General features: G+C 39.6%; 1 protein-coding gene across 15 annotated transcripts in view; it reads left to right on the forward strand.

Moving 5' to 3' along the window:
- CSNK1G3 (casein kinase 1 gamma 3) overlaps positions 1 to 26,024 on the forward strand; it is a 169,281-nt gene that overhangs the window by 63,606 nt on the left and 79,651 nt on the right. For all 15 annotated transcript variants that reach the window (XM_043514318.1, XM_043514308.1, XM_043514309.1 and 12 more), the window contains one exon: positions 3,166 to 3,235. In XM_043514318.1, coding sequence (XP_043370253.1) covers positions 3,166 to 3,235 — 70 coding nt within the window. The remainder of the gene's footprint in view (positions 1 to 3,165; positions 3,236 to 26,024) is intronic.

Genomic DNA, 26,024 nt, shown 5'->3' on the forward strand with positions numbered 1-26,024 from the left:
TCATATTCAAACAGCATTCCTTTGAGGTAAGGAACAGTTCCTGTTTCTCAGATAGGGAACTGAGATAGATATTAAAGTTTTGTAGTAAGCATGTGGCAGAGCCAAGAGTTCAGCCTAGTCTTAACCACCAGACTGTCCTTCAGAGGAAGACCCATTCTCATCTAGGGAAAACAAGGGACACTTTCCTTTGTATGGAAACTTGAATATAATTTAAAAAATCCTGGCCCTGCCTGGATGTAAAACTGACTCTGGTGAAAGCTTTCACAAAAAACTAATGATCTAAGGAATGCTGCAAGGCTTGTGAGGCAACTTTTCACATGGAAAATAGTGAAGTCTTGTGCTTGTATACTTGAAAAAGCTCAACATGCCTCCTTTGAGAGAGCAACAGTGTGCTGTTTAGATCCCTCAGCATTTGAACATCAAGAAAAAGTTAGGGTAGTGGTAGATACTTCAGAGCACACTCCGGTAAATCTCTGGAACTATAGTTCTAGCTCTTGGCACAGGATGTCTTTAACAGCTCATAAAACAAATTGCATTTTTCTGCTTTTAAATCTGATGCTTGATTTCTTACTTAAGCATTCTTGTTTATAGTCAAAATTGTTCTTTATTGCTTTTAGACTTGCTTTATTTGCTTTTGGGCAAATTTTATTAAGATGGAGCTTAGATGGTAAAGAAAAACCTTCTTTACAATATTTAAATTCAAGTTCAAGGACAAGGTGAGATTATCTTTAACTATGCTCTTGTATCTTGCTAGAGATATTTATTACAGCCAACTGTGTGTGTTCTCAAAATTGTTACCTATGGAAATAAAATACACTCTGTAGATAATTCTGCATTGTCCTCTCTCACTGGAACCATGTGATATGAACTACGGTCGGAATTGCATTTAGTGTATGAAGCAGAGATTGTTGAACATTGTTCATCAGATACGTTATCCAACTTTTTTCCAGTATTAAAGCAAGTCTTCAACTGGTAGAATGTTATGTTACGCATTATTTGATGGATAACTAATCCCTCAAATCATTCATCAGATAATGGTGAAAAATGCACTAAAGCTGGAGAACATGGTCATTGGAGACTTCCTCTTGACTAAGGGAATTTTCAGCTGGTGTAGAGCTTTCAGATTGGCTTGCTTGGCTGCTTTGCACGTGGCCAATGCATTCCATTCTGGTGGTTTCCCAGAACGATTCTACCCCAGCAATTCTCCATCACTGACTTGGAACACACTCATTTATTTTGAGACCAATTTCTAAATGCTCTCTGTAGTCTGATAAGTAGGTATATACACTTTTTTTCCCATGAAAATGCAGTTCTGTACTGAGTGTTTGAGCAGATGAGACACACCTACCTCCTTACCCTTATAAGAGGAAGATATTACATAACAGTTCATGGGACATTAATATTGCATTATATGATACTAGTTACAGCAGAATTGCATAGTTTAGAAAAACTTTTATTACACAGCAAATTTCAACTATATTATTTAATTTTGTGTATTTGTGATCCTATATTTGAATCCCATGCATTTGGGAGAAAGCAATATTCTGTACAACTGGATTAAAGACTGATATACTATACGTTAGTCAGTGATACTCCAGTATAGCCAAGTTTTCTAACTAGTTTAACTAGATATGCCAGTTAGGTAACAGTGATCAAGTGATATGCTTTATTGGAAGGCTCCGAATAACCCATAATTGAAAGATGTCTTCTAAAGGATCACAGCTATTATCAGTTTCTTGTGCTTTACACAACTTTTTTTATAGAACAGCATTTTCACTTACATTGAATTTATATTAAATGTGTTACTATCCCAGATCTACCAAGTCAGCTGGTTAGCACCCCCTGTATTTAGATTGCTGAACCCTTACAATGGTAAAGGATTCTTGGTACCTTTTCTTTGGGAAACTCTCATTCTTCCATTGTTTGCTGTAGACCTTAGATACTCAAAGGGAATAGCGTCCTTGAACTAGGGAAATTCTTTTTTTGTCATGAAATTTCCTTTCAGCTCTTGCTGAGATATAAACTGTTTTAAAAAAAAAATTCACCATTCCCTTTCTTTCATGTGTTCCTCAGGAAAATTTTGACAGCTTGCCAAAATAACTGAACACACAAAAGGGCTAAGAAGCTGCTGCTGCAGCAGCAGCACATGCTGTACTGGGAACACCGGGAAGCTGCCAGAGCAGTTGTACGGAGGGACGGGGTGGAGAAGAAAGCCAAGCTGGGCTCCCTACCCTGTGGGCAGAGCCCCTGGCACTAGTCGCCTATGCCCCTGGGGGACTCGGCCTGGGTATGTTTTTCCCAAATTTCCAGGGAGGAGGTAGCAGGAGAAGGAAAGAGAAGCCAAAGTGTAGTTATTCTAGGCTACTCCAGCAGTCCCATCCCATCCCATCCCGCTCCGCTCTTCCCGCCCCCGCACTGGGATAACAGCCTTACCTGCTGTCAGTTATTGTAGTTGGTCCTGTAGCTCAAGAGTTAGTCTGTGCAGTAATGGTGAAGGTTCAGGCTTCATTACCCACTGATACATAATGAGGGGTTGTTAGTTGCACTCAGTAGAACTTTATTTTAAAAAAATAAACCTCTCAACAGACAGACAAACCAAGAAACTTATGGTAAAAATGTTTAGTTTGCAGAATTAGTCACTCAAAAGGTAGGAAATGCCAGATTTATAGTTAACCTCTACATCTTAATTGTGCCCCCTTGTGCATGTGACTAAATCTTAATTACATGATCACATACTTTTTTCCCACATGATTCCTGTCTCCTTCAATACAGAGGTCAGAATGAAGATTTCATGGGCAACTGTAAATCTGGCATTTTCTAACTTTCAAGTGCTTGCCTTTGCAACCCAAATAATCCTGTTTTGACCGTCTTTTTTTTTTTTTTTTAAATCTAATATAGAATTCGTTTGGGATGGGGACTGCTTAACCTTCTGTAATCTGTTAACACCAGTTCGTTTCACCATGTACATTTTCACTAAGTATTGGCAGTGTAAAACTGGTGGTTGTGGGTTTTTTTTTTTTTTTTTTTTGGTAAAGACATCTTAGCTATATATTGATTATTAGAACAATGGATAGTAAATAATTCAAAAACTAATTGAGATAAACTGTTTTATTTTAAGGGTTAAATCCTTTCTGCTTGCTTTTTTTTTTTTTTTTTTTTAATCAGGAGCCAATGAAGTCCAGAGCACCACAGCTACATTTGGAATACAGATTCTACAAGCAATTAGGATCTGGAGGTAAACATATGTACAGTGTATCAGACTGCAAAATAATGTGAAAACTGACAATGGATTAAACATGAGTTGACTGATCTTGGGGTGTAACTGTCCTTTAATAACATCTTTTTAAATCAGCAGGTAGCCATAGCAGCAAAACAAAAAACAGACTAAAAGCCATTTGGTTTCATATATAACTTTATTTCTGGAATATTTTCATGTCAGTACTGGCTTATTCACTCTGATGGAAATATATTCTGTAGTATATTTATACACTGTTTTTGCAATTGTGAGTATATGTATTTAACTTTAATTTATTGTAAACTGATATTTTTTTACCTATTGAAAATATGGCTTCCAAGTACTCAAACCTTAGATGTTATAGAAGTTGTGGGTGTGAATTAGTGTGCTAAGGACTTGTCTGTAGAAACACTTAGGGTATGTCTGTACTACCCCGAGCGCTCTCCAGTCGCCTCCTGTACTCCACTGGTACAAGAGGCACAGGCGGAGTCGACGGGGGAGTGTCAGCAGTCGACTCACTGCTGTGAAGACACTGTGGTGAGTACATCTATCGATCTAAGTACATCGACTTCAGCTACGTTATTCACATAGCTGAAGTTGTGTAACTTAGGTTGATTTTTCCCCCAATGCCCCCCAGTGTAGACCAGGCTATAGTTGTGGCAAGCTCATGTGTGCTGCTCACCAAGTGTCCAGGTAGACCCTTTTGATGCACACTAAAATTTCATAGTACTGTAATCTACCCTTTCTGAAATGGGAGCACATTAAAGTGTACAAGAGAACTTTTAGTGTATGCCAGCAGGGCGCATATGAACATTTAGTGTGTGGGAGGAGGAGGCTGTTTCAGAACTTCACTCTTCTGATGGTTAGAAACCGTCGTCTAATTTCAAGCCTAAACTTGATAATGGCCGGGTTATATTCATTTGTTCTTGTGCCAAATTAGCCCTTAACTTAAATGAGTCCTCTCCCTCCCTGGTGTTTATCCCTCTGATGTATTTATAGAGAGCTCTCATATTTCCCCATATGCTTCATTTTGCTAGGCTAAACAAGCCAAGCTCCTTAAGTCTCCTCTCTGAATATTGGTTCTACATTCCTCTTATCATCCTAGTAGCTCTTCTCTGCAGCTGTTCCAGTTTAAATTTATCCTTCTTAAACTTGGGAGACGAGGATTGCACACAGCATTACCGATGAGGTCTCACCAGTACCTTATATAATGGTAATAACACTTCCCTATCTCTACTGGAAATACCTTGCCTGATGCATCCTAGGATTGCATTAACATTTTTCATGGCTGCATCACATTGGTGGCTCATCATCATCCTGCGATTGACCAATATCCCCATGTCTTTCTCCTCCTATTGCTTCTGACTGATGCATCCCCAGCTTATAGCAAAATTCTTTTGTCCCTAAGTGCATGACCTTGTACTTTGCATTATTACATTTCATCCCATTTCTCTTTATTCAAGTTTTCAAGGTTGTCCAAACCTTCTCATATGATCTTCTGGTCTTTCTCCTTCATGGCAATACCTCCATCTTTGTGTCATATGCAAATTTTGTGCCAAGGTCATTAATGAAAATGTTGAATGATTGGTCCCAAGACTGATCCTTGGAGAAACTCAACTAATAACCTCTTTGTAGCGTGACAGTTCACCTTTCAGTGTGATCTGTTATAGTCTTCCCTTTAACCAGTTCCTTACCCATCTTTCAATTATGTAGCTACAGTATATCTTGATTTTTCATAAGGATTTTGATGTAATTCCACCTGACGTTCTCATAAGCAAACTAGGGAAATGTGTTCTAAATGATATTACTCCAAGTTGGGCGCATAAGCGGTTGAAAGGCTATACTCAAAGTAGTTATCAATAATTTGCTGTCAAAATGGGAGGATGATATCTAGTGATTTCCTGCAAGGGTCTGTCCTGGATTTAGTACTAGTCAATATTTTTATTAATGACTTTGATAATGTTGTGGAAAGTATGCTTATACAGTTTGTGGATATCACCAAGGTGGGAGGAGCTGCAAGCAGTTTGGAGGACAGAATTTGAATTCGAAACAACCTTGACAAATTGGATAACTGGTCAGAAATCATCAAGATGAACTTCAACAAAGACAAGTGCAAAGTACTACTCTTAAGAAAGGCAAAATCAAATGCACAATTACAAAATGAGAAATTAGTGGCTAGATTATTCTGCTGCTACTACTGCTGAAAGGGATTTGGGGATATAGTGGATCATGAATGAGTAGTCAGTGTGATGCACTTGCAAAAAAGGCTGTTATCTTTCTGGCATGTATTAACAGGAATATGATATGTAAAACATGAGAAGTAACTGTCCCACTCTGCTTGGCACTGGTGAGTACCTCACTTGTAGTACTGTGTCCAGTTCTGGGTCCATGCTTTAAGAAAGATGTGGACAAACTGGAGAGAGTCCAGAGGAGAATAACAAAAACGATAAGAGGTTTAGAAAACCTGACCTAGAGGAAAGATTAAAAAAAACCCCAAAACTGGATGTGTTAAAAAAGAAAAGATGACTGGGGGCGAGGGACAGAGACGGACCTGAGAAAGTGTTCACATAAGCTATTGGCTGTTATAAAGAAGATAGGGATCAGTTGTTTGCCATGTCCACTGTGAAGTAATGTGCTTGATCTGCCGCAAGCTAGATTTAAACTAGATACTGGGGGGAAAAATTTCTAACTATAAGGATAGTTAAGTACTAGAACAGGCTTCCAAGGGAGGTTGTGAATCCCCATCATTGAAGGTTTTTAAGATCAGGTATAGTGGATTATATTTTTTTAAAACTACATTATTAGATTGTTACGGCTGCATAGTCAAGCATTCACGTTGGGAAATGTCGGAATTAAGGTTAATCGTTCAAACTTAATTCAGCCACCTTGTTTGTACCTTGTTTGTTTTTAATTCAATATTTTGTTTTGTTTTTAATTGTTTTGTGTGGGCCTATGCCATCTTTAATACACACAGTCCAAATTGTGCACTGAATACAGAATTTCCTCGTGGTCTAGTACGTGGCACTCCATTACCTGAGTGCTTCACAAACACCTGTGAATTTTTATCTTCACACATTCTATGTGAAGTGAGGTGGTGATTTTATCCCTGACTTACAGATGTGGGAAGCCATGCCACAGAAATTAGACAAAATTGCCAGTTGTCCACTAATTTTGGGTGAATAATCTGACACGTGATTTTTGAGGTCCTGATTTTTCAGAGTACTCATTCATTTTATGATACCTTGTTTATTCTAAGCACAGGTCCCATTCACTTCAGTTGCAGCCCTACTATCTCAAGTTGGGCTCTCAGAAAATGAGGAACACCTAGTTAGTGGCAGACCGTGAAAAGTTTGGTTTAAGTGACTTGCCCAGAATCACATAGGAACTGTGTAGCAGAGGTAGGGCTAAAACCCAGTTCTTCAGAATGGCATTCAGCTGCCTTAAATACAAATTAAGGCACAAGTTACTGCAGTCCCTGTCCTCAATTACTACACACCTTTCTTCTGAAACAAATGAGGCCAGGGTAGTATAGACAGCAGCCTCATTCAGTATACACTGTAATGAATTCCAGAGCACTATTCATCCTGTGCACTGAATGAGGCAGGAGTTCTGTGGAAAAAATGGTATGTGATCATGTAGACTATCATAATGGATACAAACAAGGTTGTAAATGGACAATCTTAATTCTGGCATTTCCTAAATTTTGACTGCTTGACTTTGAAATCTTAATCTTTTAATATAGTTTTTGTATGTAATTTCCTTTAAAAAATCAAGCTGAAAAGAAATTCCATCATGTAGAAGCATAGCGACTCCCTCCTGCTTCAACAGGAGGAATAGAACTTCCAGATCTACAGTACAGTTCAAATGATGGCAGAATTCTAACAGTAACTGAAAGCTGCAGTAGGTTTGTCATCTTCTGTGGACCAGCCACTAGAGGTAGAAGATGCACATTTTGTCAGTGGGTTTCACATAATATTTGCTGACAGCAGAGGATTGTTGAAACGGAATTCTTTTCCAGATTTGGAGGGGAGTGTACTCTAGGGATTATAGACTCTTCTGCCCTCCTGCCTGTCCTTTTCCCAGTCTTCTCCCTGCAACTCTGGTTAGCTTCCTGGTCCAGATTCAGTCTTCCCCTTACCACCTCTCTGCATTCAAATCAGGTTGCTTTCTCATTCTCCTCACTACCTAGTGCTGGCTGGAGGAGCATTGAGTACAGGAGGTGATGTCCCTGCTTTTGATTTCTGTGGCTATTGCCACAACAGACTATGGCTGCCTGGAGGAGCAATTGCAAAGAAAGTCCTCAGTCTCAATATTCCTGATCTGAAATATGACCACTCTGCAGATGAAATATTCAGAGAATTAGCTGCCAAACTATGTGAACTAAGATATTAAGAGGCTTGTAACATGGCCAAATTCCTGTGGGTTTTAACAGGGATGACAAAAGGCAAACCCCTGATACCAGGGTGTTGTGACTTGTCAAATTTCAAATCCATGCCTCAAAGCATGGAAGCATAAGAGATTCTTAGCAAAATGGTTGTAAATATTTTTAAGATATGCTTACCAATATATTTTCTCCTGATCTCTTTGAGAAATAGCTGAAACGTTTTAGCTGAAATTAATAATTTTAAAAAAAGTAAATAATTCAGCCTGGGGCTGACAAATGATATGGAAACTTCAGCGCAAACAGTTAAAATTTGCAGTTATAAGCTACCAAAACAGGATTTTGTTAACATTATGTGTTAAGCATGGCTACCTGTTCTGCCTATAATACAATATTAGGAACAACTGTTTTGAATGCAAGTGACGTCAAAGGTAACTCTCTAAAGCTGAAATAATAAAGCCTTTATAGAATATGTTCACCTTTACTTGTCAACTGTTATAGAAACTGCATAACATTTCCTGTGATTTCATTTTAATTGACTCCTGCTAATATCTGATCTGTGAATTTTAGTGTAGTGATGTAGTGTGTCACTTGACAGAAGATGTTCTTTTTGAGTTATCAGTAATAACTCAATAATAATTATAGTTATCAATAATAATAATAGCATTTTAGTTGCAATAGTAACTGACAAAACACATTTGTAGGACAGGGCTTTCTGCATAATCATTAGTAGCTTTTGTCCATGGATCTGATGCATTTCTACATTTATGAAGTCATAGACTAAAAATCTTGTGTTTAAAAAACAGCCTGAGAATCCCCTCATACTTCGCTCTCTCCCTCTTACTCAAAAAAAAGCCTTGAAAACAATTATACACAAAATCCAGAACCAGTTACAATGTCTGGGCTGATTTACTCTTGTATGAATCCATTATGTAATAGTGAAAGGACATGTGGATTAAATGTATCCAGTACCTCATTAACTTTCAGATTCACCACTCAATTTGTGCTTTTACATTGTTGGCAAGCAAGGGTAAATGTACTCTAACTTGCTACTTTTAATTCTAAAATATGCTCCCAAAATAATCTTCAGTTTTCTAATGTGAATTGTGATGTTGATGATCAGATCCACGTGGTCAAATTCTACATATTTTCCATACATTAGATTGGACTATGTTCTCTAGCTTGACATCAGCAGCTACCACTGTCTGATGCTTCAGTGGAAAGTGACTTCCCACTCCCCCAAAATAGATGCCCAGCCAGTTGTGCATTGAAGTGGGATGGGGAATCAATTCTTAGTTACTGCAAGTGATATCATCCTGAGGCATGAAATTTGATAACTCTTACTTTAGCTTGTCCGATTACAGTTGTCAGTGGTTGTAAAATTATCCAGCCCTTAAAGGAGGGTGCGGGGAATTTCAGCCATAGCATTTGAATTAATGGTTTCCTTTGTCAATAAATTCTGCAGGATGATCAAACATTTATATAATAGTACTTCCTTTTTCATTGGTTCTAAATTGACTTGCTGCTAAGGTCATTGAGCCTTGATCTTTCATTGTGGAAAGGAGCAAAATAGAGGGAACTGATCAGTTTACATTATATAGGCCTTTCATAATTTAAGTTGTCATAAGTCAAGTCTCCTATGCTTTGCTTTCCAGGCAAATGTTTCTTGTTTTTTTTTAATCTCTTGTACTATGTGTCTCACCATATTTCAAAAGTCAGGGGTAATAAGATACGAAGCTCAGAGTGCTTTAATACAACTTGCATCGTGGCAATTCTTGGGGGATAAGTAATGGCACAAAGAGAATGGGATGAATCTGCTAGATTGTGGAGTACCTTTCCTATAAACAAGATAGGAATCTCAATCCTAAGAATAAGATGCTTTAGGAGAGTAGTACAAATGGGTCGAAAGATCTTTGGGTGCATTGACACAGTTGGGAGTACCTCTTGCTGCTTTCTGGAGTGGACCTCTGTTGGTGTGTACCCTGCTGATGGCCATGCATTCCAACAAAGCTGGTGCTTTAGTGAAAATTAATTGGGGAAACTAGTTTTCTGAAATTAGATTAGTAAATATATTTAAATTAACTAATTTCCTTGGGTCATGTTATCAATCTTTCACATAAGTGATGTGCTTTTTCTTTAGCATCATACCCAATTGAAGTTTTGTGAAAACTCAATCACTCCTTTTTACACAGTCACAATTCAAAAGTCAGAATAACTCAGTGAATTATTGGCAGGAAATACTTATTTACACAGCAAGTGATCAGTCTGTCAGCACTGTGGCAGTAAACTGAGAAGTCAAATTTAAAAGGTAATTTAATTGCTGTTTCTAATACTCAAAACTACAGGATAAGTAAATAAAACTGATAGTCGTAGGTATAAAATGTACACTTACTGCAGTCCAGAACACTTTACGTACAGGGAACTTCTGAAAGGTATTGTTACCGGTTCCTGTCTGAAATTGGACCCAGGATCATGAATAACACTCAGTTAATCAGTGCATATTACATTTTTCTCAGTGCAGGTCATGTATGTAGGGGTGATATGAGCACCATCCATCACTGTTCAGGCAGGTTGGCTTTGTGACCCCTGTACCTTGGAAATCTGTTCTCATCTTGGTGTACAGTAACTCCTCACTTAAAGTCGTCTCGGTTAATGTTATTTTGTTACGTTGCTGATCAGTTAGAGAACATGCTTGTTTAAAGTTGTGCAATGCTCCCTTAAAACATTGTTTGGCAGCTACCTGTTTTGTCCGCTGCTTGCCAGAAGAGCAGCCCGTTGGAGCTAGCTGGTGGGGGCTTGGAACCAGGGTGGACCGGCAGCCCCCCTATCAGCTCCCCACTCCCCTAAGTTCCCTGAGTGGCAGCTGCCCAGCAGGCTATCAATTGCCTGCAGTTCAGCTGTCCCTCCCCCCCACTGCCAAGTGCTGCTCCTGTCCTCTGACTTGGAGCTGCTCCTGGGAGTCTGCTGCTTGCTGTTCGGGGGGAGGAGGGGGGCTAATGTCAGGGTGTCCCCCTCCCTCCTGCTCATGCCTCCTGCTTACTCCATCTCCATAAAGGGGGGCAGAGGGACACAACAGGGCTCAGGATGGAGGGTGCTTGCTGGCAGAAGCTGCTGTCTCAACTTGCTGATCTACTTAAAAAAGCAATGTACTTAGAGTGCAGTCAGCATACTTAAAGGGGTAATGCACATCTCTCTCTCTCTCACTCACACACACACACACACACACGGTGTGTGTCTGTCTGCCACGCTGTCTCCCCTCCTTCCATTTGTGCTGCCTTGTAGAGTGTGAGGCTATATTAACAACAATGTGTTAACCCACGAGGGCTCAGCAGAGTGCTAGTTCATCAATTAGCAGTAAGGCATTCCCTGGGAAATATCCCGCCGCCTTCCACCCTCTGACTCCACCACCTCAACCAAGCTTCACAATCATCATTGCTGTGTACAGTATTCAATTGTTTGTTTAAAACGTATACGGTGTTTATCTATATATATATATATATATATATATAATATAGTCTTTTTGTCTGGTGAAAAAAAATGTCCCTGGAACCTAATCCTCCCCGTTTACATTAATTCTTATGGGGAAATTGGATTCGTTTAACATTGTTTCGCTTAAAGTTGCATTTTTCAGGAACATAACTATGTTAAGTGAGGAATCACTGTATTAAAGGAGGAATTGTGCAAGCTAGGACCCAAGGCCTTTCTTTCTGAAAGCTTCTTAGGCAGCCAACATTCTTTTCTCTTTCCTCACACACCAAGCTCATGGAACCTGTAATAAATTCAAACACTGTGAATGATATGAATTGGGCTTCAAACCAGGATATAACACTGGACATAGCCCTGGTAGTATGTTTCATTTTCCCCAGATGCAACCATCCCCGCTAACATGTTGCAGTGCCTACAAGAGACTAGCTTCTGGATGAGGAGCAGCTGGCTCAAACTTGTTCTAGGCAATACCAATGTGATGCTGGTTGGAAGAGGAGATATTTGGATATAGTCCTTCCCATCCACTGCATATGCACCACATTTGTCAAAGAGGTGAAAAACCTTGTGGTCCCGATAAGCTCATTACTGAGCCAAAGCATTTGAGTATCATCAGTGATTAGCCTTTTTTTTTTTTTTTTTTTTTGAACCTCCAGCTTGCTGGGAAATTTTGGTCCTTTATCTCATTTGAGGATCTGCTCACAAAAGTCTATATATTTATCACATCCAGGCTGGATTATTGGAATTCACTGTACCTGAAGCTGAAAGGGAGAACCATGTAAGGGATCCTGCTTCCTGCTGCCTCCACAGGCTAAACTACCTTGAGCACATCACCCCATACTCTGATGTCTCTACCAGCTCCCAGTCCCTTTACACTGCAAGTTCAAAGCCTTGGTTCTGATTTTCAAGCCTTTTATATGTCTGTCCCTCGCTATATTACAGAACAAATCTCCATCTATGAACTATCAAGACAGTTCAGCTCCTCTGGAAAAAACCCAGGATGAAACATGTGAGAACCTGTGACAAAACATTCAAGGCTGTGGAACAAACTTCAAGATGAAACTAATCCAGAGTTGTCTCACATTGAGGTTATGCTGCAAGACCTTCCCTTTAGCTAAGTTTCCCACTGTATTTGGAATGATATTTACAACCACCACCCTCATCTCGTACCACTAACATAAACAATCTACACCAAGCAGTTTCCTATAACCAGAGAAGGGAGAGGAGCTTGAAGACTCTACTTGGCCTTTACAATAGAAAGCTAACCTGGAAGATGCATCTTTTATGATGGTAAAACCCCATGCAAGAACCCAGAGAGACTGTTCTTCTATTACTGACTTGAAGAGAAGACTCAGCTTGAGGCCTGTCTCAACTGGATCCCTGTAGATTGAGATAGGTACACTTGTAGAACATGGTTTCAGAACTGGCTGTCCTGGTCACTAATGTTACTTACAAATGTCACCACTCCATATTTTCCAGCATCTGGATAAAATTCCAAATTCTATTCAAGAATAATGTGAGTGTACAGTCGTCAGAAATACAGTATACTCAGTCAACACATTCATTTTTTTTGCTGGCTGGCAATCAACATATTCCAGACTTTTCCCACTCTTGCTGACTGTTAGACAGGTTGTCCCAGTTTGGACACCACCCGCTGGACTGTGACCCTGAATATGCCCTGTGGGTATGTACTTCTACCTAACACCAGATTCTCTAAACAGCTAAATAATATTGAGGGTGTGAAGCACAGATGTTTCCTTAGTTTCACAGTAGCCCATTTACTCTTCTCTTCAGGCAGCTTGTACTTCACCTTTTGTGCCTACAGGTGCTCCTAATTGCTTTAGCTGAGAATAGCAGTTCTCATCAAGGGCCTTATTCTGGAAAGATGGGTGAGGCTTTTTTCTAGAAAATGAGGTGGCTAGTCAGCACCCAAATATATAAAATATTTTTAAAAACCTAGATTGCTTATTTATAAATTCTAAACTTTAACACTGGAAATGTTCAGTTGCCCATTAAGATAATATTGGTACTCATCCAATATAGCAGATATACCAATGTTTTGTTTCTGAAAGTATAAGAAACAAAATGTTTTCCATGTCTATATAGATATTGGTTGTCCTAAAAGCTGCACCGAAACAAAGTGTCCATGTTTTTTTCCCCTCTTGGTTACATTATTTGAGGGCCTTATCCAGAGTCAAAGTTGTACAGGACAGGTCAAGAATAATCTGGACTGTGGATGATTGTGATTTCATGCTAAATTTGGGAAAATCCAATTCAGCAGATATATAGTGTGGAAGTGGAAATTAACATGAAGAACAACAAAGTCTTAATTTCTAAAGAGAGAGACAGAAAAAAATTGTCATTGACCAAGTGGGTTGTCAACTGCAGTGAAGTTTGTGTCCACTTTGTAACTGCTGGGAATGATAGTATTGTGCATGACAAGCTGCAGTGTACTTAGGTTCACACAAGACCTTTTAATTTTTTCTGCCATCTTTCTTGAACAAGAAAGTTTGCCTTCCACTAAATCGAATAGCTTCTCTCAGATGGTAGCTTAACTGTAGTCCCTTCAAGCAATCGTTTGATAGTTGAACCAGATACACTGGTGTTCATCTTTAATGCCAGACTTTCAGGATGGAGAGCTCACACATGACATAGATCAATTCATGTAACTTGGAAAAATCAGGAAACAAAATGTAGTATAAGCTGGTTAGAACTCAAAACACTATGGTCTGGACTCCACGCTTTCTTTCCAGGGGTAAAAAATTCAAATTTTGATTGACAGACAACACCAGTGTCACAGCCCATGTTATCAAGCAGGGTGGAATGAGATAATCACCCCTACAATGGGAGACTTGTCTTCTGATGGAGCAGAATGTTAAGTCCATCCATGCTTTACATATCCAGAGAAGGAGAAAGATTGTTGCCAACTGACTCAGCAGCGAAGAACTAGATGAGGGAGAGTGGAGTCTTCATCCAGAGGTATGTTAGCTCTTGGTGAGCATGTTTGATGCTCCAAAGATGATCATATCTGCGTCACCCATCAATCACGGGATTACCACATATTTCTTTAAAAAGGGATCCAAGGACCAAATAAAAATGCTCTCTCCAGAGGTGGCCGAAAGGTCTGTGTAACTTTTCTTTCTTTCCCTGTACTACTGTGATCAATCTCAGGGTAGCCAGTACTACGAGTCCCCTTATAGCCGCTACCTCCAGCCTGAGGGAGTCTTGCCTATGTTTAGCTAGATATCAACTTCCTAACACCACCAGTCTTTTAATCGCTCAAGTACTCTCCTCTGGGCTACATGAGCCCTGTGTTTGCTTTTGCAGGTTAACAATAGGTGCCCTTTGGTCCCCAAGTCCCTTTCATTTGTTCCCCTATGATATCCTGGCTACTCTCAGAAATCCCAGCTCCTCTGCCCCCAAAGGAGCAGTGTGCCCCAGTCTGCTAGTTTTACCTTAAAGCACTGGTCCTGTAAACCACATAGCATTTTCAAGCTCTTATAATAAAACAAAAGTAGCTTTATTAAAGAAAGAAAGAATAGAAAGTTAACTAGGAACAAAAGAGTGGTGGTAACAAATAGTTAAAATATAAAACAAAATAATAAAACTTAAACCTGGGTCTACACGGATAAATAGTCACCTTTCCTGTCTAATAAACTAGGTTCTCTCTACCCCTCACCCCAGAAGATCAGTTGTACAGCTGGCTGTCTTCACAGGAACGAGGAACCAGTTTTTTGTGAGAATATACCTGATCCTGCAAGACATCTCCTCAGAGTAAACCTTTCCTTCCTCCTTTTATACTGACAGTCTTTTTTCATAGACAAGGCGAACTTCTGCTGTAATGTTCCTTTTTTTATCTCCTTGTGGCTTTGCTTGTTTGCAGTTGCCTGTGATAGTTTTTTCCATTCATAGTCTTGGGATGGAGCAAGGTTAGACAACTGAGCCTTGCATTAAATCACTGGCTAAACAGAGAGGAGTGACAACTTCCTTCTGTGTGAATGAGCTATTACCAAAATATATCATCCCCCAGTGCCTAACTTTTCCTTAAAGACCATTAAGATATTTCCAATGTAGTTACGTTACTCCTTAAATATTACCTATATCTATCTCCTCATTATGATTGAGTTTAGATAAGTTATGCGCTTTCTTTATATACCTTAGTGGTGGGCAACCTGCGGCCCGTGGGCCACATGCGGCCCATCAGGGTAATCTGATTTGCGGGCTGCAAGACATTTTGCTGATATTGACCGTCCGCGGGCACGGCTGCAGGGATGTGCTGGCTGACGCTTCCTGCAGCTCCCATTGGCCAGGAACAGAGAATCGCAGACATTGGGAGCTGCGGGGGACTGTGCCTGTGGATGGTCAACGTCAGCAAAATGTCTCCCGGCTTGCAATCAGATTACCCTGATGGGCCGCATGCAGGCTGCAGGTTGCCCACGACAGTCTTACATGCTACTTTTTATGGATAAATACCCTGCACAACGCATTTGGTGTAGTGAGTTTATTAGGTCTGAGATGAGAGGTTTTTGCACAGAACGGGGGACCCTTTTCTGAGGAGCCTCTGTCACAATTACCAAGAGTCATCCAGAAGACCTGGAATGAAAAGACAATGGTGACTTCAGTAGTTCTGTTTTGGCTAAGGATGTCTTGGTTTTCTGGTATTTTCAACATGGGTTACACAACTTCACAAACTCTCTAAAGCAAGATCTACTGTCTCTGATCAAATTATCAGCCAGAGTACCTTCCTGGTTTTTGAGGGACTGGTATGAGTAGGAAAATAGTATATTTAGAGGGTGTTCTCTTGTCATGTGTAAAAGTTTCTACCAATTTTTCTTTCCTCAGAATACAAAGTTCGAACAGTGGTTCAGAAAATTTCGTGTTTCACAGTGGACTTCTACATCTCAGCTGTTAGATTGCCTGAACACAGTTGTCATATTTTCCCTCTTAACATGTCAAGTAGCTATGCTAATTTTGTATATTGAGTGCTGCATGCAGAAGGATTTAATTGAATGCAGGTATCAGATTCTTTTTCAGAGTTGCATCATTAGTCTCTGTTTCCCAACCTCTCTCTCCCACTCCTGGATTCTTTGAGTTCCTCCATGAAACTTCAGCTTGGTTCTTAATGCCCTAACTGGACACCTATTCAAACCTCTCAGAAAAGCTTGCTTGCATTTCTCTTCATGTGGCCTGTCTGATAGCAATAACATCTGCTATCTGTCGAGGATCGGTGAAAAGGTGACCTTGTGTTTAATATATTTTTCATAAAATCCAAGAAGTTGTGCACCACTTTTTTTTGTCTCAATCCATTTGATTCCATCCCTGGCAATGTTCCGTCTAATTTTTGACAGGCCATGTGCGCAAAAAATTTCTTCTATGCAAATTTTTGTGCGCGTTGTGTTTTGCCGCGTGTGCGGGGCTTAGGAACTGTGCGCGTGCACACACGCGCACAGCTTAAAGGGAACAATGATCCCTGGCTTAATCTTGGGTGTCTGCAGAACCCTGAGAATGCATTCCAACCTTCTGTTTGTTCCTTATTACCCAGCACATGAGCAAAAGTACTTAAAAATCCATTTCAAGATGATTGATTGAGAAGGTGTATTCATGAGGCTTAAGAGTCTGAGAATCTCCCCAGCATTAAACCTGACAGCCTAGTCTTAGGCTACATCTACACTACAAACTAGGGGTGAGAGGCCCAGCTCATAGACATAGTGGTGCTAGCTTTCATCTGAGATAGCATTCTAAGAATAATAGTGTAGCCGCGAAAGCACAGGCAGTGGGAGCTGTGTCACTGTGCTAGCCGCTCCGTGTATACCCACTGGGTTCAGGTGGATGTGTGCTCGGGGCTGCTAGCACATGTTACGACTGCCCATGCTACCGTGGGTACGCTGCTATTTTTAGCATGCTGCATCAGCTGTGAGTAAGCAGGAGTATGTCTACTTGAGCAGGGAATCACACCCCTAACTCATGGTGGAGACATAACCTTAGAGTCGTAATAGCTTCCTGGGCTGGAATATCTTATACAGCATACAAAGATCTGTGGAGCAGCCACTGGGTTAGTTTGTTCATAACTTCTGCAAATTTGACATTCTACACATATAGGCTTCTGCTAATGGCTTTGGTAAAAAGGTGTTCCACTCTGTCATCTTACAGAAAAGAATATATTAAAAGAATAAAGTCTGCCATTCAGTCTTAATTCAGACCCTTTGTTCACATGCATTACAGTATTGTCTTTAATATTACATGATTACACTATTTGTTCTATTGGATCCCTGTTTCATTCTGTGCACAAGATGGACAGTGAATGAGATAGAGGTTGCAAGTAGAAAGGAATGTTGTCTTTTATGTTTAAGGCACTAGAGTAAGACCCAGCAGAGCTAAGTATTCTCCCTGGTTCAGCTGCACACATCCTACATGATTGTTGGCAAAGTCTGTCATGCGTATGTGCAAGCGGACTGAATTAAAGTTGTACAGATGACCATAATTTTGGCATTTCGTACCTTTTGAGCATTTGACTTTGTAGCCTTAATCTTCTTTTAATATAATTTTTGTCTAATACCGTATAAGGCATACGGCAGGATACAGTTTCATGGGAAAAGCTACAAGATGAGTGACAACTCATTTCTTTACTATATACATGTTGCCTCCTATACATTAATTAGTGTTTACTGTTTGTGTTTAGCTGATATCACTTCACTGGAATTTTAAAAAAATTCTCAATTGTGTAAATCCTTCCTCAGTTGAGAGGCAGTAGTTTATTTATAGATTTGACACTATATGTTGTAAAAGCTACCTTCAGCTAGATTGCTGTTAAATACTATGTAGCAGATATGCTCATTTTTTGAACATGTTCCTGAAATTCTTTGAGTACGGTTAAATATCTTGTTTATTACCCAAAAGGACCTTGCTTATAAGAGGAATTAATATCTTCCCACTTCTCTATTAAAAATTAAAAACATTTTGAATAATAGGAATAAACATAGTTTGAAACTGTTAAACAGCTGAGTGTTTTTCTTCCACTTAATGTCTTAATAGAATGTTTAGCTTGTTTATTTGTATTTTAAAAGGCTAGTGTAGATAAGTGAATGATCAATAATTTGTCCATCAGTAACCAATTAATTGATAACCAGTAATTGACAGATAAAATTTTAAGTTGCCTGACCTATTGGCTGTAGAGAGGATGGGTGGGTGGAAAACGGGTCCCTTCTGGTGCCTAGTGAAGTGGCCAGTTGGGAAATAGGTTTCTTTTGGTCCTTCAGGGGGCTAGTTGGAGAGTTTGACCTCGCCTGTTTTTCTTGGCAACTAGAAGGGTGAAGTGTGTGCTCTTAGCAGTACTGGTCACTGGTGCAGAGGAGGCGTTCCCCTGGTGGCAGTTGCGACTGCAGTGTTAGGGGTCCATATGCCACGATAGCTGCCTGAGTGAGCAGCATTCAGCTTAGGCTTCTTCAGCCATGGGACGCTGTTCTGGAAAGGAGGACTGCTGGGAAGATATGGGATCCATGTGACCAAGAAGGGGAAGGCCATCTTTGGACACTGACTCATGAACTTGATGAGGAGGGTTTTAAACTAGGTTCAAAGGAGCAAGGTGACAAAGGCCTACAGGCAAGTATAAAAAAGGGGTAGATTCTGGGAAAGACATGGCAAATTACAGTAGTGCTGTAGGAGCAACAAGAGGGAAAACAGAGGGAGAATCTGCTCAACATCTTAGTTGTCTAGGCACAAATGCAAGGAGTGTGGTGAGTAAACAGGAAGAACTGGAAGTATTAGTGTATAAGCTAAATTATGATTTAATTGGTATCACAGAGACTTGGCGGTCTCATGACTGGATTGTTGGTATAGAGGGATATAGCTTGTTCAGGAAGGACAGCGAGGGGGGAAAAAGGAAAGAGATATTGTAGTATAGGTTGAGAATATATACCGTATATACTTGTTCATAAGCCAAATATTTTTGGTAAAAAAGTGACGCATCAAAGAGCGGGGTCAGCTTATAAACGGGTCTACACCAAAATGTGATTATTTTAAACACTATGAAATCATTGAATTGAAAATCTAATACATTGTCGTTTTGTTCACCTGGAGCGTCTGAAGGCATGGAGCCCCGGTTCACTGTTCCCAGTCAATGGCAGCTGTGGAAAGTGGTGCACCAGGTAAACAAAATGTCCCAACCCGCCAGCGGCTTACCCTGGCAGGCTGGGAGCCTAAGTTTGCTAACCTTTGAAATATAGGGTTGGATTATGAAAGGTTCATACAGATTTACTATTTTTACCTATCCATCTTGGGGGGGGGTCGGCTTAGAAACGAGCGAGCTAATGAACGAGTATATATGGTACACTTGATCTGAGGTCCAGAATGAGTTGAAGTAGACCAGTTGAATGTCTGTTGATAAAGATAAAAGGGGAAAAATAAAGATGATGTCATAGGGAATCTGCTAGTAGACCACCAAATCAGGAGGAGGAGGAGGAGGCATTTTCAGAACAAATAGAAATATCCAAAATATAAGACCTGGTATTAATGGGGGGATTTAACTACCCAGACATCTGTTAGAAAAGTATAAGGGTCTGATAAATTCTTGGAATGTATTGGGGCAGCGTCTCATTTCAGAAAGTGGGGGGAGTGATCAGGGGACAGCCATTTTAAACTTAATTTTTGACCAACAGGAAGGAATTGGTAGCGAATCTGAAGGTGAAAGGCAATTTGGGGGAAAGTGATCACTTCATGATTCTAAGGAAAGGAAGGAGTGAGAGCAGCAGAATAAGGATAGTGGACTTCAAAGAAGCAGATTTTAACAGACTCAGAGAACTAGTAGGTAGGGTCTTCTGGGAAGAAAATCTAAGGGGAAAAATGTTCTGGAGAGCTGGCAGTTTGTCAAGGGAACAATATTAAATGCACTACTGCAAGCTATCCTGATGAAAGAGAGGAAGAATAATTAGATATCAATTTGGCTCCATCAACTCTTTTTGATCTGAAGAGGAAAAAAAAAAAAACCTACAAAAAGTGGAAACATGGGCAAATTGCTAAGGAAGAATACAAAAGAATTGCAGAAGGATGTAGGGACAAAATCAGAAAGTCTGTGGCACAAAATTAGTCACATCTAGCAAGGGACATAAAACGCATTAAGAAGATATTCTTTAAGTAAATTAGCAGTAAGAGAAAGATGAAGGAAAGTGGCTTTTTTTTTTAAATGACCTCTACTTAGTGAATGAGAGCTAATAATGGTGACATCAACAAGCCTGAGGTGTTTAATACTTGTTTTGCTTCCATCTTCATGAAAAAGATTACTAGTAAGCATATCCTGAATACAATTAATATTAACAAGGGTGAAGGAATACAAGCCAAATTAGGGAAAGAACAGATTAAAGAATATTTAGATAAGTTAGATGCATCTAAGTCAGTAGTGCCTGATAAAAATTCATCATAGGGTACTTAAAGAACTAGCTGAAGCAATCGTGCAACTGTTAGCAATTATCTTTGAGAACTCAGAGGAGGTGAGGGAAGGATGAAATCTTAGATGACTGCTTTAGGGCAAATATAGTACCTGTCTCTAAAAAGGGAAATGAAATGGACCTAGGGAATTATAGATCAGTAGGCCTAACTTCAGTGCTTGGAAAGATGCTGGAACAAATGATTAAACAATCAATTTGTAAACACCTAAAAGATATCAGGGTTATAAGGAATAGCCAGTATGGATTTGTCAAATAATATCAAATCAACCTTATTTCCTTCTTTGTCAGGATCTCTGGCCTAGTGGATGGGGCAGGGAAGAAGCAGTAGATGTGATATATCTTGATTTTAGTAAGGCTTTTGACACAGTCCCACATCACACTTTCCTAGTTTGCTTATGAAAATGTCATCTAGATGAAATGATTATAAGTTGGGTGCATAACTGGATGAAAGACTATTCAAAGATTCAATGGTTTGCTGTTAAACTAGGAGAATGTATCCAGTCAGATCCTGCAGGGGTCAGTCCTGCATCTGTTACTGTTCAGTATTTTCATTAATGACTTGGACAATGGAGTGGAGACTATATAAAGTTTTTGGGTGGCATCAAATTTGGAGGGATTGCAAACATTTTGGATGACAGGACTAGGGTTCAAATTGACAAACTGGAGAACTTGTCTGAAATCAACAAGATAATTTGCATAAAGACAAGTGCAAATACTATACTTATGAAGGAAAAATCAAAGGCACAGTTACAAAATGGGTAATAACTAGGTAAGTGGTAGATCTGTAGACAAAGATCTAGGGTTTTTATAGTGGCTCACAATTGGAATAGGAGTCAACAATATGATGCTGTTGTGAAAAAAGTTTTAACAGCAATGTCATATATAAAACATGAGGTAATTGTTCCACTGACTCTACTCCACAATGATTAGGCCTGAGCTGGAGTACTGTGTCCTGTTATGGGTACTGCACTTTAGGAAAGATATGGACAAATTGCAGAGAGCTCATAGGAGAGCAACAAAAAATAAGTGTTATAAAACCTGACCTATGAAGAAAGGTTAAAAAAGGGCATGTTTAGCCTTGAGAAAAGAAGACTGAGGGGAAACTGCTGACAGTCTTCAAATATGTTAAGGGCTGTTATAAAGAGGATGGTAATCAATTGTTTGCCATGTCTAGAGGAGATAGGATGAGAAGTAATGTGCAGCAAGGGAGACTTGGGTCAGCTATTTGGAAAAACTTTAAAAGGGTACTTAAGCATTGGAGTAGGCCTCCAAGGGAAGTGTGGAATCTGCATCTTTGGAGGTTTTTAAAAATAGGATGAGCAATCACCTGTCAGGTATGATCCAGGTTTACTTGGTCCTGCTTCAGCATGGGGAGCTGGACTTGAGCTCTCGAGGTCCTTTCCAGTCCTACGTTTCCATGATTCTCTTAGTTTCAGCCCCAGAAAGGGCTGAAAATGCTAAGTGTTAATACATTTAGCAGTTGCGGTGGACTTGTGAAATAACTTTTTGTACACATCCCTCTTCTCCAGCATAACTGATTCTTGTGGTGGTCATTCCACTGTGCATAAAACTATCCCCAGGATTTTGCAGTGGACTAGAGAGTTAGTACTTGGGAAGGACTCCAAACTTAATTGATTTATTTTACATTTTGGGTGTGAGATCCCCAGCTTCTTGCTGCCAAAATGTTAAGGGCTTTTATAAAGAGCTACAAATTTCCTTCAACCCATGTAAATGTCTACTTCAGTTTGCTTTTTCATGGTTATAATTTCAAGAAAAAGAGACATAGACATATGATTTCTAGTAAAAGATTCTGTTTCGTGGTGACCAAAGGACAATTTTTTAACAAAGGGCTTTCACAAAATTACTCCAGTGCAATGTTTAGTAACACAAATATAGTATAATGTGGCTGTTTTCATAAGTTTTTTACTACAACCTTAGGGAAGCCATTGTCAGATTATTGAAAGTGGAAATCATTGTCACACCTTGTCAAGGTTCCTTCCCCACTCCGAACTCTAGGGTACAGATGTGGGAACCTGCATGAAAGACCCCCTAAGCTTATTCTTACCAGCTTAGGTTAAAACTTCCCCAAACTTTTACCTTTTGTCCTTCAGCGTTTATGCTGCCACCACCAAGCATCTCACAAAAATAACAGGGGAAGTGCCCACTTGGAAACGTCTGCCGCCCCCCCCCCCAATATCCCCCCAAGCACTACACCCTCTTTCCTGGGGAAGGCTTGATAAAAATCCTCAACAATTTGCATAGGTGAACACAGACCCAAACCCTTGGATCTTAAGAACAATGAAAAAGCAATCAGGTTCTTAAAAGAGAATTTTAATGAAAGAAAAAGTAAAAGAAAAACCTCTGTAAAATCAGGAAGGGAAAAACCTTACAGGGTAATCAGATTCAAAACATAGAGAATCCCCCTAGGCAAAACCTTAAGTTACAAAAAGACACAAAAACAGGAATATACATTCCATTCAGCACAGCTTATTTTATCAGCCATTTAAACAAAGAATCTAACGCATCTCTAACTAGATTACTTACTAACTCTTTACAGGAATTCTGACCTGCATTCCTGCTCTGGTCCCAGCAAAAGCATCACACGGACGGAGAGGACTCTTTGTTTCCCCCTCCTCCAGCTTTGAAAGTATCTTGTATCCTCATTGGTCATTTTGGTCAGGTGCCAGTGAGGTTATCTTTAGCTTCTTAACCCTTTACAGGTGAAAGGGTTTTTCCTCTGGCCAGGAGGGATTTAAAGGTGTTTACCGTTCCTTTTATATTTATGACACACCTTCAGATGGTAAATTCCTTATGATCCCTTCTAATCCAGGCACACTTTGTACATTTCTACCAAAAAAATCTTCTTTTAAAGACCAGAAATTTGTAGGAATAAATTATGGAGGTAGCAAGTCTCATCTCAGTAGTTAAGAATAAACTTAGTTTTTGTATGTAAACACAGTTTTATGGGGAAAATACTTTTATGGCATGTCAGTATATGTCCTAGGACATGGAACATTAATATTAAAGATACTTCAGAATAAATGATTGGCTGAGTGAAAAGTACCTGACTGTAATACAGGAGTTCTCAAACTGGGGGTCGTGACCTCTTAGGAGGTCACGAGTTTATTATGGGTAAGCCTCCCCCCCCAAACCCCACTTCACCTCTAGTATTTATAATAGTGTTAAATATTTTTAAGTGTTTTTAATATATAAGGGGGGAGTCTCACTTAGAGGCTTGCTGTGTGAAAGAGGTCACCAACACAAAAGTTTGAGAACCACTGTTGTAATCCATGTACTGATTCCCACTAGATTAGTTTTTGTGATTAGCTTTATTTGGGACAAACTTGTATCAATTGTTTGAACCATTAATGTTCTTTCTTTAAATGTATATATTTGTCATAATATGTGCAATTTTTATTCCAGGAGACTGGGCTCTTGGTATTGTGTGCATTATTAACAAGGCTAGTATAGCATTCACTTTTACTCAAAACATTTCTGTGGGGCTGTAAATTTATACTGCGGTTTACAGAGAAGACTTGGTATTGTAGATGAGTCACTAGGAACACAATTATCACAGGGGTAACCATGTTAGTCTGTATCCGCGAAAACAACGAGGAGTCCGGTGGCACCTTAAAGACTAACAGATTATTTAGGCATAAATTTTGGTGGATTAAAAAACCCCACTTCTTCAGATGCATGGAGTGAAAATTACAGATGCAGGCATAAATATACTGACACATGAAGAGAAGAGAGTTACCTTACAACTGGAGAACCAGTGTTGAGAAGGCCAATACAGTCAGGGTGGATGTGGTCCACTCCCAATAGTTGACGAGGAGGGGTCAATACCAAGAGAGGAAAAATAGCTTTTGTTGTGAGCCAGCCACTCCCAGTCCTTATTCAAGCCCAAATTAATGGTGTTAAATTTGCAAATGAATTGTAGCTCTGCTGCAGTTTCTCTTTGAAGTCTTTTTGTGAAGTGTGTTTTTTTTTTTTTTTTTTTTTTAAGTACCGCTACTTTTAAATCTGTTATTGAATGTCCACGGAGACTGAAGTGTTCTGCTGGCTTTTGTATGTTACCATTCCTGATGTGACTTGTGTCCATTTATTCTGTTACCTAGAGACTGTCCGGTTTGGCCAATGTACATGACAGAGGGGCATTGCTGGCATGTGATGGCATATATCACATTAGTAGATGTGTTTCAGAGTAGCAGCCGTGTTAGTCTGTATTCGCAAAAAGAAAAGGAGTACTTGTGGCACCTTAGAGACTAACAAATTTATTAGAGCATAAGCTTTCGTGAGCTACAGCTCACTTCATAGATATGTAGGTGAATGAGTCCCTGGTGGTGTGGCTCATGTGGTTGGGTCCTCTGATGGTGTCACTAGAGTAGATATGGGGACAGAGTAGGCAACGGGGTTTATTACAGGGATTGGTTCCTGGGTTAGTGTTTCTGTGATGGTGGTTTCTCTGGTGCCCTCTCTTGGTATTGACACCTCCTCATCAATTATTGGGAGTGGACCACATCCACCCTGGCTGTATTGGCCTTCTCAACACTGGTTCTCCAGTTGTAAGGTAACTCTTTTTTCTCTTCATGTGTCAGTATATTTATGCCTGCATCTGTAATTTTCACTCCATGCATCTGAAGAAGTGGGGGTTTTTACCCACCAAAGCTTATGTCCAAATAAATCTGTAGGAACACAATTCAAATAATTATTTGGTTAGCTGTTACCTTTACAAATAAAATCCAATAAAAATTATAAATAGAAGGAATGTTACTGATGTGGCAGTTTATTTCTCTGCTTGTTGTCGGTGCTTTCAGTCTGTTGTGTTTTTAAAAGAAATTCCTCACATTCCCTTTTTGTATACAAGTAAAATATAGCTGCTTTATTAGAATCAAGATAAGCGATGGGTACTTTTGATGTGTGCTTCTACTTGATTTTTCCTTTTTAAAGTTAACATTAATCCTCCCCCCCCGAATTTTATAGAGCTTGTTATAGCAGGGTTTGACTCTTGAAATTATAAATATATTTTAAAAATGCAATTACTTCAGAATTCATTGCACAAAATGATTATTATAGTAAATTTGGCCCTCTAGGCTAGTCTCTACTGCAGTTTGTCTTGTCTAATGTAGATGGAATTTAAGCCAAATTGAGACTCAAAAATATGGGTTAACGCTTGTCTGTCTCAAAATGAATATAGCCCTTTTCTGTTTTGTTCTACTTATGGTTCTAATTTTGCAAGGAAATTATTAGTCTGAGTTTGGGCCATGAATGGAAAAATGGGCCGCTCTGCCTTGAATGGTCCTCTACAGTATGTGCTAACTAATTTCCTGAATAATCTGTTCCATCTTGTGTTTTGCTGTGATGCTAGGAGTTGCTTCCCCAGACAAGAAGAGCTGTGTGTGACTTGAAAGCTTCTCCCTCACCAACAGAAGTTGATCCAATAAAAGATATTATCTCACCCACCTTGTCTCTTTGGGCCATTAGG

This window comes from Dermochelys coriacea, chromosome 5 (assembly GCF_009764565.3).
Source record: "Dermochelys coriacea isolate rDerCor1 chromosome 5, rDerCor1.pri.v4, whole genome shotgun sequence".
Taxonomy (NCBI): Eukaryota; Metazoa; Chordata; order Testudines; family Dermochelyidae; genus Dermochelys; species Dermochelys coriacea.